The sequence below is a fragment of the Zonotrichia leucophrys genome, chromosome 3, assembly GCF_028769735.1.
Source record: "Zonotrichia leucophrys gambelii isolate GWCS_2022_RI chromosome 3, RI_Zleu_2.0, whole genome shotgun sequence".
In the NCBI taxonomy this organism is placed as follows: domain Eukaryota; kingdom Metazoa; phylum Chordata; class Aves; order Passeriformes; family Passerellidae; genus Zonotrichia; species Zonotrichia leucophrys.
This window is the reverse complement of record NC_088172.1, coordinates 109,956,544-109,972,105: the sequence shown is the minus strand read 5'-3', so window position 1 is coordinate 109,972,105 and position 15,562 is coordinate 109,956,544. Positions and strand designations below refer to the sequence as shown.

The window sequence follows — 15,562 nt, the reverse complement described above, 5'->3', positions numbered from 1 at the left end:
TGATGAAGTTGCCATCCTTGGAGATATTCAAAATCCATCTGGACATGGACCTGGGCAACCAGCTCTGAGTGGCCCTGCTTGAGCTGAGGGTTGGACCCCAGAGATCTTTTCCAAACTCAACCCTTCTGTGATTGTGGATGATGAACTAAAATTTCTCTAATCAGTGTCAGGGCGGTTGTTCTGCACTTCCCTTGTGGAAAGGGAATGAAATCCAAAAGGCATCATGAAACTTTGGAAGTGCTTTGAGATACACAGATAAAACCACACCTTATTGTTCATTAATGTAATTATTATCCCTCTAATATATCCTCTCTGTAATTATTATCCCTATTTTTTTCTAAGGACTCCTAACCTTCTGTAGTTGTGCATTTGGGAATTTCACACCACACCAATTGTTTTGCTTTCACAGATTTTTTTTTTTCCATTAAAGTTTTTAAATAAAGATCAGTACAGTACAAAGCTTAAAATATTGTCAATGTTTTCAACAATACAAAGTCAGCAGGTGGGAGTTGGGAAGGGGATGGTTAATAAGGAACACTCCTATCCTTCCCTGTTTCCCAAAGGAAAAAAAAATACAAACTCTTTTGTATTTCTGTTTAGTAACAAACAGTGCTTAAAAATAATCTTGTCAGTAAAAGATGTAAATTGCAAGGCACATGAGGAACCTGTCCTTGCCTTGTTACACAAATTAGGCATAAATACAAATTGAAGGCACCTGTCTCCATCCTCCTCTCCTGCTCTGTACACGGAGCAAATCCTGTCAGTGGGAATTGGCTGTTAACAGCAACCATGGACTATGGCGCAGACAGCAAAGAGGCTGCCCTTGATCCTCAGGTTCCTTCAGGATTAATCCCCAAAAGAAATAGCACAAGGCACATTGGGATGAATTCTCAGGAGCTGTCCTGGTTTGCAAGATCTGAAGGAACACTACCTCAGTACCAGAGATTCCTGAGGAAGAGGACTGTGACCTCAGGAATCCCTGAGGGATCTCAGGTGTGCTCAACCCTTGGTGGTCAGCTCTTCACCAAGCCTGGCCACTGGTACGTTCTTCCCAGCCATGCCTCCTTAGGAACACCAGGATGGAGGAGACCTGCTCCAAGCAGTGAGCCCAAGGAGAAGCTCCTGGGGGGCTCAGACAAGCTGAGCATTTATCACAGAGGCACTTTGGATTTTTCCAGATCCAGCCTTGGTATCCTCTGGATCACTGGCAAAGCCTCCACAGCCACTTCCCAGCTGAGACTGCAGCATGTGGAGTCTGCCCAGGAAGGCAGCCAGGTGCATAAGGCACAATGATAAAGGAAAGAAAGAAGCTGGTTGGAGGAAGAGGAGGATGGAGACAGGGATGAAGGAAGCTCCAGTGTTGGTGAGCCCCTTGTGACACAAGGGCGCATCCTCACAGCAGCACAGATCTGTATTGTAGATCCCAGCTCATTCCACCCATCATCGTAACCAGGAGTCAGCTCCAGGTGGGAGTGCAGGGTCACACGGAGATGGGCTCAGCTTCACCTGAGGGGAAACGTGGGACTGTGCAGAACCACCTCCACTGTCACACCACTGCTCCACTGCCCACTTCTGCTCAGCCAGGGAGGAGAAGATATGATCAGAAGTACCAGATATGATCAGAAGTACCTTGGAAGAGCCATGTGGGCTCCTCTCCCTGTCCCTGAAAAAGATTACTGTACTCACCCTCCTTCAACAAAGGCAGGGCATGTCATCTGCTTTCAAACCCTCAGAGAAGGGGACACCTGGGTGATCCCTTCCTTTGGTACCAGTATAACTCCAGGTAGCAGCAGAGCAGGTTTGCTATTACCAGCCATGCCAAATCCTTCTTCATTTTATCTCAGAAATGAGCTCTGGACCAACTTGATTTACCTTTGTTTCAGCACAGGAACTCACTGATACCATCCAGCCAGTTCCACACCCAGAGCCTTGTTCTGCCTTACCCACCACAAAACCAAGGCAAATTAGGCTGTGAGAAAAAGCTGCTCGCACTGGAAGCCTTTTCTCAAACTGGGAGGAGACCCACAAACAAAGCCAGAGGCCATGGAGGGAGCAGTGCAGCTGAGTGAGCTGAGCAGCCAGCTGCCATACAAGGAGGAGCTGCTGCTGGCCACCACTCCAGCCCTTCCTTGCCAGCAGCTGCATTGTCCAAGTGAGTTGGCTCAGAATTAAAACCAGCCGAAAATTACTGACATTTTTTCAGTAGGATTGGTTTCCCAAAGGTCCCTCTCCCGGCACTGGCTCACTCTGTGGTGAGATGAACTTCTGTGCATGGGAAGAGGTTGAACGAGGTGCAAGTGGGACCACCCCTGCTTGGCATCTCCCCTGAGGCAGATTTTCTTCTAGGTCAGCATGGCTGTACCATCTGTACCATCAAAAACATACTATGAAATCAAGTAATTAATTTCTAAGCTGAGACCAGGACTGATGAGAAAGGGTGGAGCTGATGACCTCCTGAAGGCTTTCCTATGACTTCTTCTCCTATATTCCAAACTTACTTCCCTCTCCCTTTGTATTTAATTCTCCATAGGGCCATGAGTCCCAAATTTACCTACTAAACACAGGACCAGCAAACTGCCAATCTACAGGTCTGTTTTCCACCATCTATTAACAAATCTGTTGTCCAGCCCACCTTGCTCCTCCAGCAGGACAGCACTGTTTCCTTCAGGTTAATCTTGACCCAGCTAGGAGGCTCTGCAGATATAAAATCCCAAGGCAAAGCCTTTCTGGATAACAAATCGCATGCACACACATGAACACACACACCTCAAGAGCTGAAACACAGATGAAATGCAGAAATCAGTGCTCGTCATCACCAACCATATCCCCAACCCTACACTCTGCCTGCTCAGAACCAGCAATCACAATTCATTTGCCTGCCCTTGGGCTCAATGAGACAAATCCGTGGCTGGGATGGATCCCATGGATTCCTTGGTTTTAGCAAGGATTTAATCCTCCTTGGTGGCTCCATGATCAATATTCCCCCAAGGCAAGCACAGAATAGATTCTTCTAGTGGGGGACACAGTAATCCAGCCTTTGTTCCCTTGGACAGGAGTGACCCATGGACATTAAGTGACCCTGACCACTCTCTTTGCTACTCCACACAGGAATCACCAAGTCCCAAGTACAAACCCATACCAAGGTTGTGCAGGACCCTAATGATGTCACCCTGCTTTTCCTTTTGTTCTTCCACTTTCATTTAATACTGATAAAAACATGCCAGAGCCACAGCCCCACTCATCACAGAACAGCAACCCTGCAGCTTCAAGGTCAGCTTTCCCATAATGCTGACCAAGGACACAAAGCACCTTTAAAAGGGGAATAAAGACTCCTTCACCTTTACACCCTGTTGGCCATGACCACAGTAGTGTTGTTGGAGGAGCAGAGCCTTTCCTGTATCAAACAGATCCCATCCAAGTTAGTCCACATTTCATGGACATTGCTAGAGGTTGGTCAGGCTCCCTAGACAGATGACACCAACCCAGTTTGTCCCAGAGGACCCCAGGTCAAGCCAGGATCTCCAAAGATGTTCTCCCAAAGCCATCTAAGTGACCTGGCATTGACACCCTTGACAAGGGGAGCTCAGAGAGAACCTGGCTGGAACAGGAAAAGGATTCTAGCAGCCACGGTGCCACATGTGCCCTCACACCCCAATCCTAGAAACACAAACTTCCTGAAACCTTCCTGCTGCCTTTGATAGGAACAGTTCTCACACAGATATGGCCAAACCAGAGAGGTCATCACATCCAGCTGTGCTCCTCATGGTGTTGTGAGCCCTGGCACACCCTCCTGCTGTCCCACAGCCTCCAGGCTGCCCTCCCTGACCTTAGCAAGGTCTCACCCACAGCTCTACCAGAATGAACAAGGAACCTCTGCCTATCTCAGCATCCTTGGTTCAGTGACTTATTCTGGCTTAAAATACTCCATGCCCCCCCCTGGATGGCAAAAGGCAATCCCTGCTGTGAAATTGCATCCAGCATGAAGTGTCCAGCCCTCCATCTGAATCCAGGGTCCTGGTTAGTCACGGCGTGTTAGGCAAGTAAGACAGTCATGTCTCTAGTATGTTATGCCCTTTTCCTTGATTTTCTCTGGTGATGTCATGCCTGTCACATCTGTGACTCTCAGGAGTCCTTTTTAGCCAGGCTGGCCTTGATCCTGCATCGCAGGATGTAAGCTGTGATGGCACTGCAGGCCACCAAGCCAAAGAAAGAGATGCAGGAGAGATAAACGGTGAAAGGCCCGTGTCTCTTCAGGAAAATCTCCTGTCTGTTCTTGTAATCCAAAAGAATGGCCTCCAGCTGTGACAAGGTACAGATGGCCAGGAAGGTGTGGAAAATCTGGTGGGCATGGCCAACAATATCGCAGGAGCCAGGGAAGTATTTCTCAGGGACAGGGCAGGAAAAGAAATAAGCACTGATAAGGAAAAACAGTATCTGGTACGTGTGGTACCAAGCAGCATCCTCCTCACAGCCCCCCAGGTGACACACAACCACCCGGTGAGCCACAGGACTGATATCCAGGATGAAAGCCAGCCCTGCTGGGATCACCTGGCACATCTTCCTCATGATGGGGTAAGGCCGTCGGTACCGGTATTTGGCATAGCAGCAGCCAGCACAGGACAACCAGCCACAGAACGCTGCTGCTGGCAGAAAGAAAAGCCAGAACTTGTCATACCAGGCTTGGTCAGAGCTGTAGTAGAAATGAGCCAGGGCACTGCCATACTGGTAGATGCTGACTCCAACATAGTCCACAAAGTAGAAGGTGTAGTGGTACAGCTCCGACTTGGACTGCAGCAGGTGGGCCAAGAGGCTGCAGGTCAGGTAGGTGACAGAGGAGAGGACAAAGATGAGCAACGGCAAGGACCACGCATCCACAAGCAACTGCTCAGCCTCCACAAACGTCTTGAACCTCAGCAGCACGGCCAAGGCCGCCAGGAGATGAGTCCACACGTTGACCACCTCGTTGTGCTTCTGGAAGAGGCTGAGGAAGTAGTAGCGCCAGTCCTGGCCGGTGGGGCGGTAGCCGCTGTGGATGTAGGGCTCGCGGAAGAGCTGTGGCACCTCGCACTCCTTCACCGTACACGGCATCTTGGGCAGGCCGTCCTCCAGCAGCCGGGGCAGCCGGCTGAGGTGCTGCCCACTGAGGGACAGCGTGCTGAGCCGCTCCAGGATGGCTGTCATCCTTCAGCCCCGCTCCAGGGAACGTCTCTTCCCGCCCTGAGGGGATGGGAGAAAGAGGAAATGTTAATGGTGGTGCACTGGGGAGAAGAGCATGCTGCCATTCCCAGTGGGATTAACCATGGCACCATGGAGACACTGCCCATAGAGCACCCACCAGTGCCTAAAGGGATTCCAGGAAAACTGGAGAGGGACTTGGGACAAGGGCCTGGAAGGACAGGACAAGAGGCAATGCCTGCCCACTACCATAGGGTGAGGATAGATGGGATATTGGGAAGGAATTTCTGGCTGTGAGGGTGGTGGAGCCCTGGCACAGGGTACCCAGAGAAGCTGTGGCTGCTCCTGAATCCCTGGAAGTGTCCAAGGACAGGATGGACAGGGCTTGGAGCACCCTGGGATAGTGGGAGGTGTCCTTGCCCATGGCAGGGTGTTGGGTCAAGATGGTCTTTCAGGTCCCTTCTATCCCAAACCATTCCATGATTCTATGAATATTGTCAAGTTTAGGGGTACCAGATATCCTGGGGAGTTAGAGAAGGGTCTGAGGGAGTACCAGATTGTCGGGGTCTCTAGCTGGTCAGAGTGACCCCGAGAAAAGTTAGAAAGTCTTTTTTCCCAGCCCGGTGCTTGAAGAAGGAGTCAGGGCTCTTCATTTCTCGGTCTCAAGGTTGTTTATTGTATCTTATCTATAAAATTCTTTTTCCTGGCCTGACAAGGTCCGCTCAGCAAGACAGTCAGAGGCACTCTGCCTGCGCCCAGGGTGGTGTTATGTCTTTATACTAAAAACTACGTGTACAATGTTTACAATCACCTTCCAATACCTATCATCTATGTTAGACAGTGAGCTTCTACTCTAAACCAATCCAAAAGTGCCAACATCGCAGCAGAAGATGGAGCCCAAGAAGAAGAAGGAGAAAGGCTGGACATGCCCAGATTCCTCCATCTTGCCTCTTGAATCCCCATTCTAAAAACCCCAAAATCTACTTTTTCACCTTGTGATAAATTCACTATCATTCTACTTAATTTGTCGTGGCTAGCAGATCTTCATCTAAGGTTGGTAACTTGCTCCACGGGTCATAATCAAAACCATAGGGGCATTTTTTTGCTCTGCGCCAGGGTCTATGAGACCCCTGGCAGTGGTCTTGGCTGCTCAGGACAGCCAGAGGGATGTCCTGGGTCCTGACACCAGATTCCCAGGGATATCTGTTCCCTGACCTAATTCAGCAGAGGGAGATGGCAGAGCCCTGTCCCTGCAGGTCAGCCTGCATCAGATGGGCACAGCAATGTCACAAGCCTGCCCTTCCTCCCCACTTCCTCACGCACTCAGCTTGGAGTGTGTTCAGGAGCCACAAGCTGCCAACAAGGGGCTGCAGGAAGCAGTTAGTTGGCAAGGAAGCATCTGATGATTTATGAAGGTGATTTTTCACCCCTTACCCCAGAACAAAATGCTCAGGGACAAAACTGGGATGTAAATCACTCATCTAAGGGATAAACAGCATGTCTGCACATGAGTTAAGAGGGTCCCAAACAAATCATGGCAGTTGCAAAGAAATTCAACCTCCCCTGTCACACAACTTGCCCACGGATTACTGTAGTGAGTATGGCAGAGGGAGAAGTGGAAGAATCCACAGTCCCAAATCCTGCAGCCCTCATCCCTCCACAAGTAAGAAGCATCAGGATTGAGAAGGACTGAAGAAATGAGAGGCTTCACATCCAAGCTGGCTGCAGTTTGGGTACAGCATCAGAGCTTTGGCAGCATCCATGGAGCCAATGCTGAGGGACTGCCAGAGAAGTCCCTGGATGCTCAGAGCAGCCAAACCCTGTGCTGGGCACTCCTCTGCTGCTCTGCTCCTTGGTAACCTCCAGACTTGCCAAGCTCTGGCTGGCAAGATTCAGATTCAGGGCACAGCAGGATCCTGATATGTGGAGAACAACTCCTGGCATTAAATTAATTCCCAATACCCCCTGTTTCCCAATAACCTAGATACCTCTCTTCCCTGCTGGTGTTTGTGTCACACAAAATAGAGGAGAATTCATCACAAATGCCCATGTTAAACTGAAAGTGGTGCTGATGGGGCCCCACCAGACTGTGCAGGGCTGTGGTTACTCCTGTGAAATCAACACACACAGATTTGCAGGAGCAGAATCTGTCTCTTAAGCTTATATGCACATAACTGGAGCTGCAGGGGATGGAGGTAGAAAAAAAAAAAAAAAAAGAAACACAAATAAGTATTTTGCCTGACTGTGGAAAACAGCCAATTTTTCTCCTGTTTCAATTTTTCTCCTACTAGCTGTGTCCAGAGGTGAGACACCAACAGTTTGTGTGGGTACCTGGTCTAGAAAAGGTGTCCCTGCCCATGGCAGGGGGCTGGAACTAGAAGAGCTTTAAGATCCCTTCCAACTCAAACCAGTCTGTGATCCCATGATGGGAGACCCCTGCTAGGCTGTGATACAGAGGACAGGACAGTGTTAAACACCATGAGAGAGTTTCTGAAAGCAAGGAGGTGGGACCTGGCAGTCTCAGGGTGAAACAGCACGAAGAGCAAAGTCAGAGCAGACTCTCAAGCAGGCAGCAAGTCTCACTTCCTGTAGAAAGCCAAAGCATCTGATAAGAAACAAAGTATTTTCATGTTGCTTCTGTATTCTAGCAGAAGGGAGCTGTCATAACTAGGTTTCATTTTCCAGAAAATTCTTTCTGCCCTATACTGCCTAGGCTTTCTCCCTTAGCACCTCTCAAGGCTGGAGGTTTGTTTCTCTGTTTGCCACAGGGGACTTTGTCTGCTGTGTTTGATGGAGCTGCCTTGGCCACAGAAGTCTAAATGGTCCCTGGAAATGCTGTTTTAGTTTCACAGATGTGCAATACTGAAGATAGCACACTTGCTGGGCACTTAATGTTGTTCTCACTCATAAAGACTTTTTTTCTCTCCTAAGGGTCTGCAGGGTCCTAATCCATGATGGGACATGCAGTTCATTCAGCAGATTGTGTATCCCTATGGAGTTACATGCCAAAATCTAGGCAGGCAAGGCAAATGTTGACTTTGGGGCAGTCCTGTGAGGGCAAGGTGTGAACAGGATACAACACTCACTCTGCCCTGTTCTAATGCACAGCCAGTCTCTTCTGGCTTCTTGTAGCTAGTGGAGTTCATAAATCATGGAATTGTGGAGTGCTTCAGGATGGAAGGGATGTTAAAGATCACCTCATTCCAACCTCCTGCCACAGCCAGGGACACCTTCCACTATCCCAGCTTGCTCCAAGCCCCATCCAACCTTGGACACTTCCAGGGATGGAGCAACCACAGCTTCTCTGGGTAACCTGCGCCAGGGCCCCACCACCCTCACAGGGAAGAATTTTTTCCTGCCTGTGGCAGAAGAGTTGGAACAAAATGATCTTTCCAACCCAGACCATTCTGGGATTCCAAGATTCAATGATCATGATGGTGAGGCAGAGGAAGAAAGGACATGCTGAAGTTCCTTACATCTTGGAGAGAACAGAGTAATACCAGAGTGAATCTCAGCAGAGCAGGAACTGAAAACCTCCAAGAGGGCACAACTGCAAGGACAGGGCAAGAGGGCAAAGACCTGCAGAGATGCTCATCTCCTGTGGAGAAAACTGCACATAAAGAGCAAAGGCAACACATGGGAGAGTGGCAATTGAGCCTGGGAATGGGAATGCATGGGAATGCAGTCCATGGCCTGCCTGCTTTGCATGCTGACAAGGGTGTGAGAGACACAGTCAGCTTCTGTCCCAGGCACAGCCTGGCTCCGCCTTGCACCGCTCGTACTCATGCCAGGATTTTGCCAAGGTCCCTCATCCCCAGAGCTCAGTGCATGCAGTGAGCATTGCCCCAGAGAGCCTGGGCACTGCACATCTCCCTGACAGCACAGATTATTCCAGGCAAGCTTTCAGAGCTGGAAAATGCCAGTTTTAAACAGGCTGTGAGGGGCAGAGATTTTCAAAATAATAGTCCGAAATCACAAGAAACGCATCTGATACTGGGCTGAACAATGCTAAATCAGAAATCTGGTACCCTGCTTATTTCAAACCTTGTGATAAGAGTGAGTGAGAACGAGTTGGCAGCTTCCAGTGATCATGTGATGGCACAAAGTGACGAGCAATTAACGTTAGAAAAGAGAGAGAAAGAGAAAAAAAACACAACAAAAAACACCAACCCAGAAACCCAAGGTCAGCACTGGCTGTTTCACTTTCACAGAGCCCCTATTCTTTTCCCTTCACGGGGGCGTAGGAGCAGCTGAAAGCCACATTCATCGGCAGGGTGTCTCGTTGAGATTCCGTCCTCACTCCCATCTCCGGGGGATTCAGTTATTTTGGCTGCTCCCAATTAACAGCAACCAAGTATCGTTTGTTCAGGGAGGGAGCTGCAAGGCGAGAAGGAGGGCGTGGATGATGGCCAGGCTGGATCATGACATCCACAATAAAAACTCCAGCACAGGAGGAGAACGATCCTGTTCCAATTTTTCTCTCCCTTTTGAAGAGGGTAATTGGAAACCCGAGCTTTTTCCCAGCTCTTTTGCTTTTTGGTCACACTCTGATGGAAGGGTTTGAATGAGAAAATTTCCTACAGAGTACGGTCGATTTTCCCACCAGTCTGGCCCCCGAGTTCACTGTCTGGGATTGAGGCTGGACCAGTGTGATAGATTTGCTTGCAGGCTGGTATTCAGGCACCAGAGTTTTACACAGGCTTCCAAAAAGGCAGTAATTCCTGGTAAACAAAGCAGGGAGGACTGGGGGTACTCAGCTTTGGGGAAGTCTTTAATAAATGCATGGCATTTAAAACAGAAAAAAAAAAAGAAGTAGTGGTTGTGGACAGCATGAAAATAACAGCAGTGGCCAACAGAGTGGTTTGGAGAGCTGCAGGTGATTAATGCCTGAATTCCTCTCTTCTGGCAGTTGAGCAAAAGTCCCAGGGGGGACTCCAGGTCATTTTGAAGCTTTTGGGGTTTTATTGTGACCCATTCCTACATGGGTTTACTTTGGTGTCACAGCTCCCAGCGCACTAGGATGGCAGGGAGCAGTTCAGCTCTGGGAGAGGCTGCACCACAGCTGCACCCAGCTCAAAGGCACTGGATAAGCCCCATCCCAAACCCTGTTGTCTGAAGGCTGGTCCTCCCTGAGCACAAACATCTCCTCCTGTATTTAACCATTCTGAAGGGCTGGAGAAAACTTTGAAATACCATCCTGGGAGCACAGTGCCAGCTCCTCCATCCTATTCTTGCCCCGTGTTTTGGAAAGGCCCCTCCAGAGCTGAGAAAATAAGAGAACTCAAGAAGCAGTTCCTGTGCAGTCTTGGTATTACCTGCTTCCTTCTCCTGCCACAGATTTAGGTGCCAACATTGCTCCAGACTGCAGCAGGAACACTCAGAGCTCAGATTCCTTCTGTGGGGAGTTACTGGGATTTATATGGGATTTACAACCACACAGGTTCCCCAAAGGAGCTGTGGCTGCCCCTGGATCTCTGGAAGGGTCCAAGGCCAGGCTGGACAGGGCTTGGAGCAAAATGGGACAGGGGAAGGTGTCCCTGCCCATGGCAGGGGGGTTGAACTGGGTAAGCCTAATGTCCCTCCCAACCCAAACCACTCTGTGATTCCATGATTTGATGGTCTGTGCCAGGGACCAGCCCTGCCAGGGCAGGCAGCAGGATGTGAAGAACTTATCTACTCTCCAGCATCAAAGAAGTGGAAATCCCCACAACCAGAGAGGGGCCAGGTGCTTGGGGCTTTTCTAAACTGGGATTACACTTCCCCGTCTAGGAAATGGGGGTATCAGTCCTCATCTGCCTGATGGAAATGAGATACTGTACTCCTAATGCACAGGGCAGTGCTGGAACTACTTTACAGTGAATTGCACAGAAGATTTTATTTCCCTCAAGGCACTTAGGTACCCTGTTAGATCTGCATCAGCTCAGTTACTCCTCCAACAGGGACCTGCACAGGTTGGCATGCTCTGGAAGGTAAAAGATGATGCCATGTGATTTACTGAAGGGCACAACTGAAAACAATCTGATGTCTTCAGAAAAAAAGGTCAAAATAATCTCATGATAAATTTCAAATAAAAGAAGACAGCTCAAATTCTCCCCTTTACACACACACACAGTGTGCAGCCCAAGCAGGGCTTGTCCAAGCTTGTATCCCTCAGGAAACGAGTGTCCCGTGATGCTGGGAGACGAGCCATGAAAGCCAGGGGGAGGTGGCAGGATCCCCATGGAAGCCACAGCAGTGTCAGCTCCCCTGCAATTCCTGGCCTGGCAGCCAGCTGGGCTAGCAGCCAGCTCAGCCCTGCTGGGCACCAAGTGCCTCTTGACATGGGCTGAGCATTGCCTGAGCTTTGGGATGGGGCCAGGGGATGAGAGCAGTGGAGCCAGCACAGGGAACGCTGTGCTGTGCTCAGAGGGCACAGAGCAAAAACAAAGCTGCTGGCAAGTGCATCCCAACAAGGGGGGCACCCCTGAGGCCCTGTGGTGTTTGGGGGAGCAAAGCAGGGGAATGGAACCCCAAAGATAGGAAACCAAAAGTTGGATGAGGATGGTGGCTTTGTGGTGAGAATCCAAGCATCACGTGCAAGGAGGGAGTTGATTTTCACAGCATCAGGTTCTCAGAGACCAGCTGGGCTGGCTTGGCCATTCCTGTGCTGCTGCACCCCTCAAATGGGGGCCACACACAAACTGTCAGCCAGGAACAACTCCTGCCCTGTGCTATCTCCCAAACCACGTTAGGGAATGGCACAGTTCTGGTTTGCTGTGATAGCACAGCTGCAGTTTTTTCATGCCTAACCCGGGTTAGAGCTTGGTGATGCTGCTGATAACACAGTCAATAATTCCTGAAAAGAAAAAAAAATTCTTCTGGCTGAGGATTCCCTCCTCTGGCAAATCCACTCTTTCTGTATCAAAATTTGCTCAAGAGTGAGGTAATATTCTGCAGCTTTTCTCCCTGATCTCACTAATCCTTTGCTGTTTGTGCTTTCCTGATCCCTTCACCACTTTCTTTTCCCACACACAACCAACACAGCACCCGATGCTTTGGGGCTGAATTTCAGGTGAAATCCCTGGATGAGTACACCAGGAATCAAACCAGACTGGGACACAGTCCCAAACTGTAACCATCAGGTTGCTGAAGTGTCAGCACACCCCTGGGCATGGTTTTGGTCCTGCCAGCCCCACCAGTACCTGCCTGCTGTATTCAGCCATGCGGGGATCACTGATGGGCTGGGACTGACCCTTTCCAGAAACTGGAATTGTGCCAAAAAAGTGCCTGGGGGTTTTCCCCCTGCACTGACTGAAAAAGGAGCCTGGATTTGTCACAGTGGCATCCCACTTTCACCTTCTAAGCTTCCTTTAGCACTAATTTTCCTTCAGTGCAGATCTAGAACTGGGAACTCCTGCTAGCACAGGGAAACCTCGACAAGGCAGCCAATCCCTCCCTGCTCGGATCCATCTGCTGATGGGACAACCCTGGAACCATCTGCCTGTGGCCAGAGCGACCAAACCAAACTGGCCATGTGCTGTTTGTGGGTTCAAATCATCCCCAAAAAACCTCAGGGCTGAGGCTGCTCAGCTTTGCTGTCATCCACAAAAGGCTCTTGCTTTTGATTTTTTTTTAAGGCTGCAGATTTTAGAGCTTTGGTCACTCAAAAAAAATGTATATAAATCATGCATAGCCCTGCGGCTGCTGCGGACAGAGAGGAGGCACTGCCAGGGAGAGACTGCAGCCCTGTGCCAACCTCATGGATCTGGGAGCTCTCCTCTCCCCTGAAATAAAAGTCTTTGTCCCCATCCTGGACCTCGTCCCATTTAACCCCATGGGCTCTCCCAGCCAGGTTCTGGGTTTGCAGTGACAAAAGTGATGCCCTTCCTGGAGGCTACAAAGCTCCAAGGAAGAGGCAATGGCAGATTCTCTCCCCAAAAGGCATACAGGCTGTGCTGCATTCACTTGCTTAGAACCTACCCAATCCCAAGGATTTGGAGGGTGGGAAGGAGATGGGAGCAATCTGCCCCTTACTACCTGGAAGCGTCCAAGGCGAGGTTAGACAGGGCTTGGAGCAACCTGGTCTAGTAGAAGGTGTCCCTGTCCATGGCAGGGAGCTGAAACTGGACCATCTTTAATGTCCCTTCCAACCCAAACCATTCCATGATGCTATGAAGGATGATGATTATAAGGTATGGCATCTGTACAGCTGCAGCCTCCAGCAGCTTCCCTGGGTATTTATTCTTCTGAAATTTACTGATGATTAACTGTTTATGCCAATTGTTTGAGGGCCACTGGTCTGACCCCATGAGCAAGGGTTACCCCGTAAACTGGCAGATAAAAAATTAAGCTGGTGCCCGAATCAAGATGTGCAAGCAGCTGTAAGCTCATGCATGTGACCTGGTGGTGGCACCTCCCTTGTGGCCATCCCTCCCTGCATCCACAGGGACACAGCCCTTGACTCAGCCACAGGCTGCGGCTGCAGCCTCAGCGTAAACAAATAAAAGCAATTAATATCCAGGAAACAGAAAATCCTGCAGGGTGCAGGGCTGTTAACCCACACCTTCCCCAGCTGCGTGGGAGGGAATGTGCAACTGTGTGGTTTGGCCTGATGAGTCCTGAGTGGGTTTCTAGGAACTGTTTGCAGCACATATCACCACAGCACCCCAAGGCTGGAGCACAGTATGCTGCTAGAACTCAGAATTCATGGCTGCCTGTCCCCTGGCAGAGGGTAAAATCAGACTTCAGACCTGCTGGATTCATCCTTTTTCATGACCTTTCCGTAACTTTGCTCTTTTTCAATGACTGTTGCCAGGGAAGCACTACACTCCTCATCCTAATCTGCAGCAATCCATCCTACAATCCCAAAACATTTTGGGTTGGAAAGGACCTTAAAGCTCATCTCGTTCCAACCCCCCTGCCATGGGCAGGGTACCTTTCACTAGACTAGGTTGCTCCAAGCCTCATCCCACTCAAAAATCCTCCAACTAGCAATATTTAAATAATTTCCCAGCTCTGAAGCTACAATCCCACAAGTGCACCTCCCCATCCCAGTAAGAACCTGTGTGCCCCTTGTGTCACCTTGGCACAGCTACTGGGATGCTCCATACCCAACCCTGCTCATGCCAGGGAGGAATTGGTTTGGCACCAAACAAACAACTGTTAAATGTTTACCTGAAGTTATATATCTATATATTTGTGTTCAAGAAAACCAGAACACTTTAAGACTGTCCACAATATTTTCCTCCCTGCCCCTAGGAAAAAAAAAAAAAAGAAAGAAAAAAAAGTGAGATGCTTGTGGTGTTTTCAGCCAGGAAAACATCCAGATGAGATATGAGATATAGGGGGGACATGGCCCCGAAGTGTTCCGGAGAAGATCAGCAGGGAACAATCCCTCGGTGACCCTTTGGAGACGCGCCCCAGCTCGTGTCCCCGCAAGGAGCGGGCGGCAGCTCCAAGGCAAACACCGGGAGCTGGTTCTTCTCCCAGCTCACGGCTGAACTATGCATCTCCTTCCCGTGGCCTCCAGAGCTCCCCGGGTGTCAAAGTCGTTAAAGGGAAATCCGCCCAGAGCCATTTCAAACAAACACGCAGGAAAACCACTGCCCACCTCTCTCCTTCAGGAAGCCCTTGAGTGGCCAGTAACGGGGGAATTTAAGGCAAAACCCGCGTCTCCCTGCTCATCCCTGCCCTCCTTAAGGTCTTCCCCAGCACCCACCTGAACCAACCCTGGCTGGATGAGCCACAGTTGTGCGTGGCACAGAGGGAAAGACCCCGCATCCCTCCGCATCCCAGGGGTGTCTGCAAGCACCTGGCACCGCACACCGCCCACCCCCGCACCCATCCCGCATCCCGCTTCTCCCGCAGGGAACGATGCTCCCGGCGCCGCGGGGACGCAGGAGCGCACCGGGAACTCCCCGGGGACCCTCGGTGTCCCGGCGGGAGAAGCGGGGACCGCAGGGAGGGGATCGCCCGCAGTGTCCGCTCTCAGTGCCCGCACTCAGTGCCTGCTCTCCATCTCCCGCACTCCATGTCCACACTCACCGCCCGCACTCAGTGGCCGCACTCACCCCCTGTACTCAGGGTGGGCTCTCCCGTCCCGCACTCACCGCTCTCAGTGCCCGCTCTCGGTGCCCGCTCTCGGTGTCCGCTGTCCCCTCCCCTGTCCCGGCGCCGCCGCCTCCGGGAGCCCCCGCGGCCGCCCCGCGCATGCGCGCCCCGCCCCGCCCCGGGGTGGCCCCGCGGGCCGAGCCCAGCCCAGCCCGGCCCGGCCCAGGCCGGACAAAGCGGGGCTCAACACCGCGGCACCACCCTGATCCCGTCACCCTGTGGCTCGGTGCAGGACAGAGCTTAGTGACACATCCGTGAGAGGGGTGCAAAGTCACAGAATCACAGAGTCGTTCCTCCG

The 15,562-nt window shown here is 50.8% G+C and overlaps 1 protein-coding gene across 4 annotated transcripts; it reads right to left on the bottom strand.

The window, feature by feature from the left end:
* Positions 1-392: 392 nt before the first annotated feature.
* Positions 393-15,346, bottom strand: PAQR8 (progestin and adipoQ receptor family member 8). 4 transcript variants are annotated; one of them, XM_064709926.1, is made up of 2 exons: positions 15,264-15,346; positions 393-5,217 (listed from the first exon to the last, which is right to left on the bottom strand). In XM_064709926.1, exon 2 carries the CDS (start codon positions 5,179-5,181, stop codon positions 4,123-4,125), a length of 1,059 nt encoding a protein of 352 aa, XP_064565996.1. In that variant the 5' UTR covers positions 5,182-5,217; positions 15,264-15,346; the 3' UTR covers positions 393-4,122. The 4 variants fall into 4 exon arrangements, with proteins under 4 accessions (XP_064565996.1, XP_064565997.1, XP_064565998.1 ...); XM_064709927.1 differs by having other exon boundaries at positions 15,225-15,329; XM_064709928.1 differs by having other exon boundaries at positions 15,199-15,302.
* Between the last annotated feature and the right edge of the window lie 216 nt (positions 15,347-15,562).

Excerpts from the sequence above, each read along its gene's own strand:
- PAQR8 (XM_064709926.1), bottom strand. The coding sequence starts at position 5,181 with ATGACAGCCATCCTGGAGCGGCTCAGCACGCTGTCCCTCAGTGGGCAG.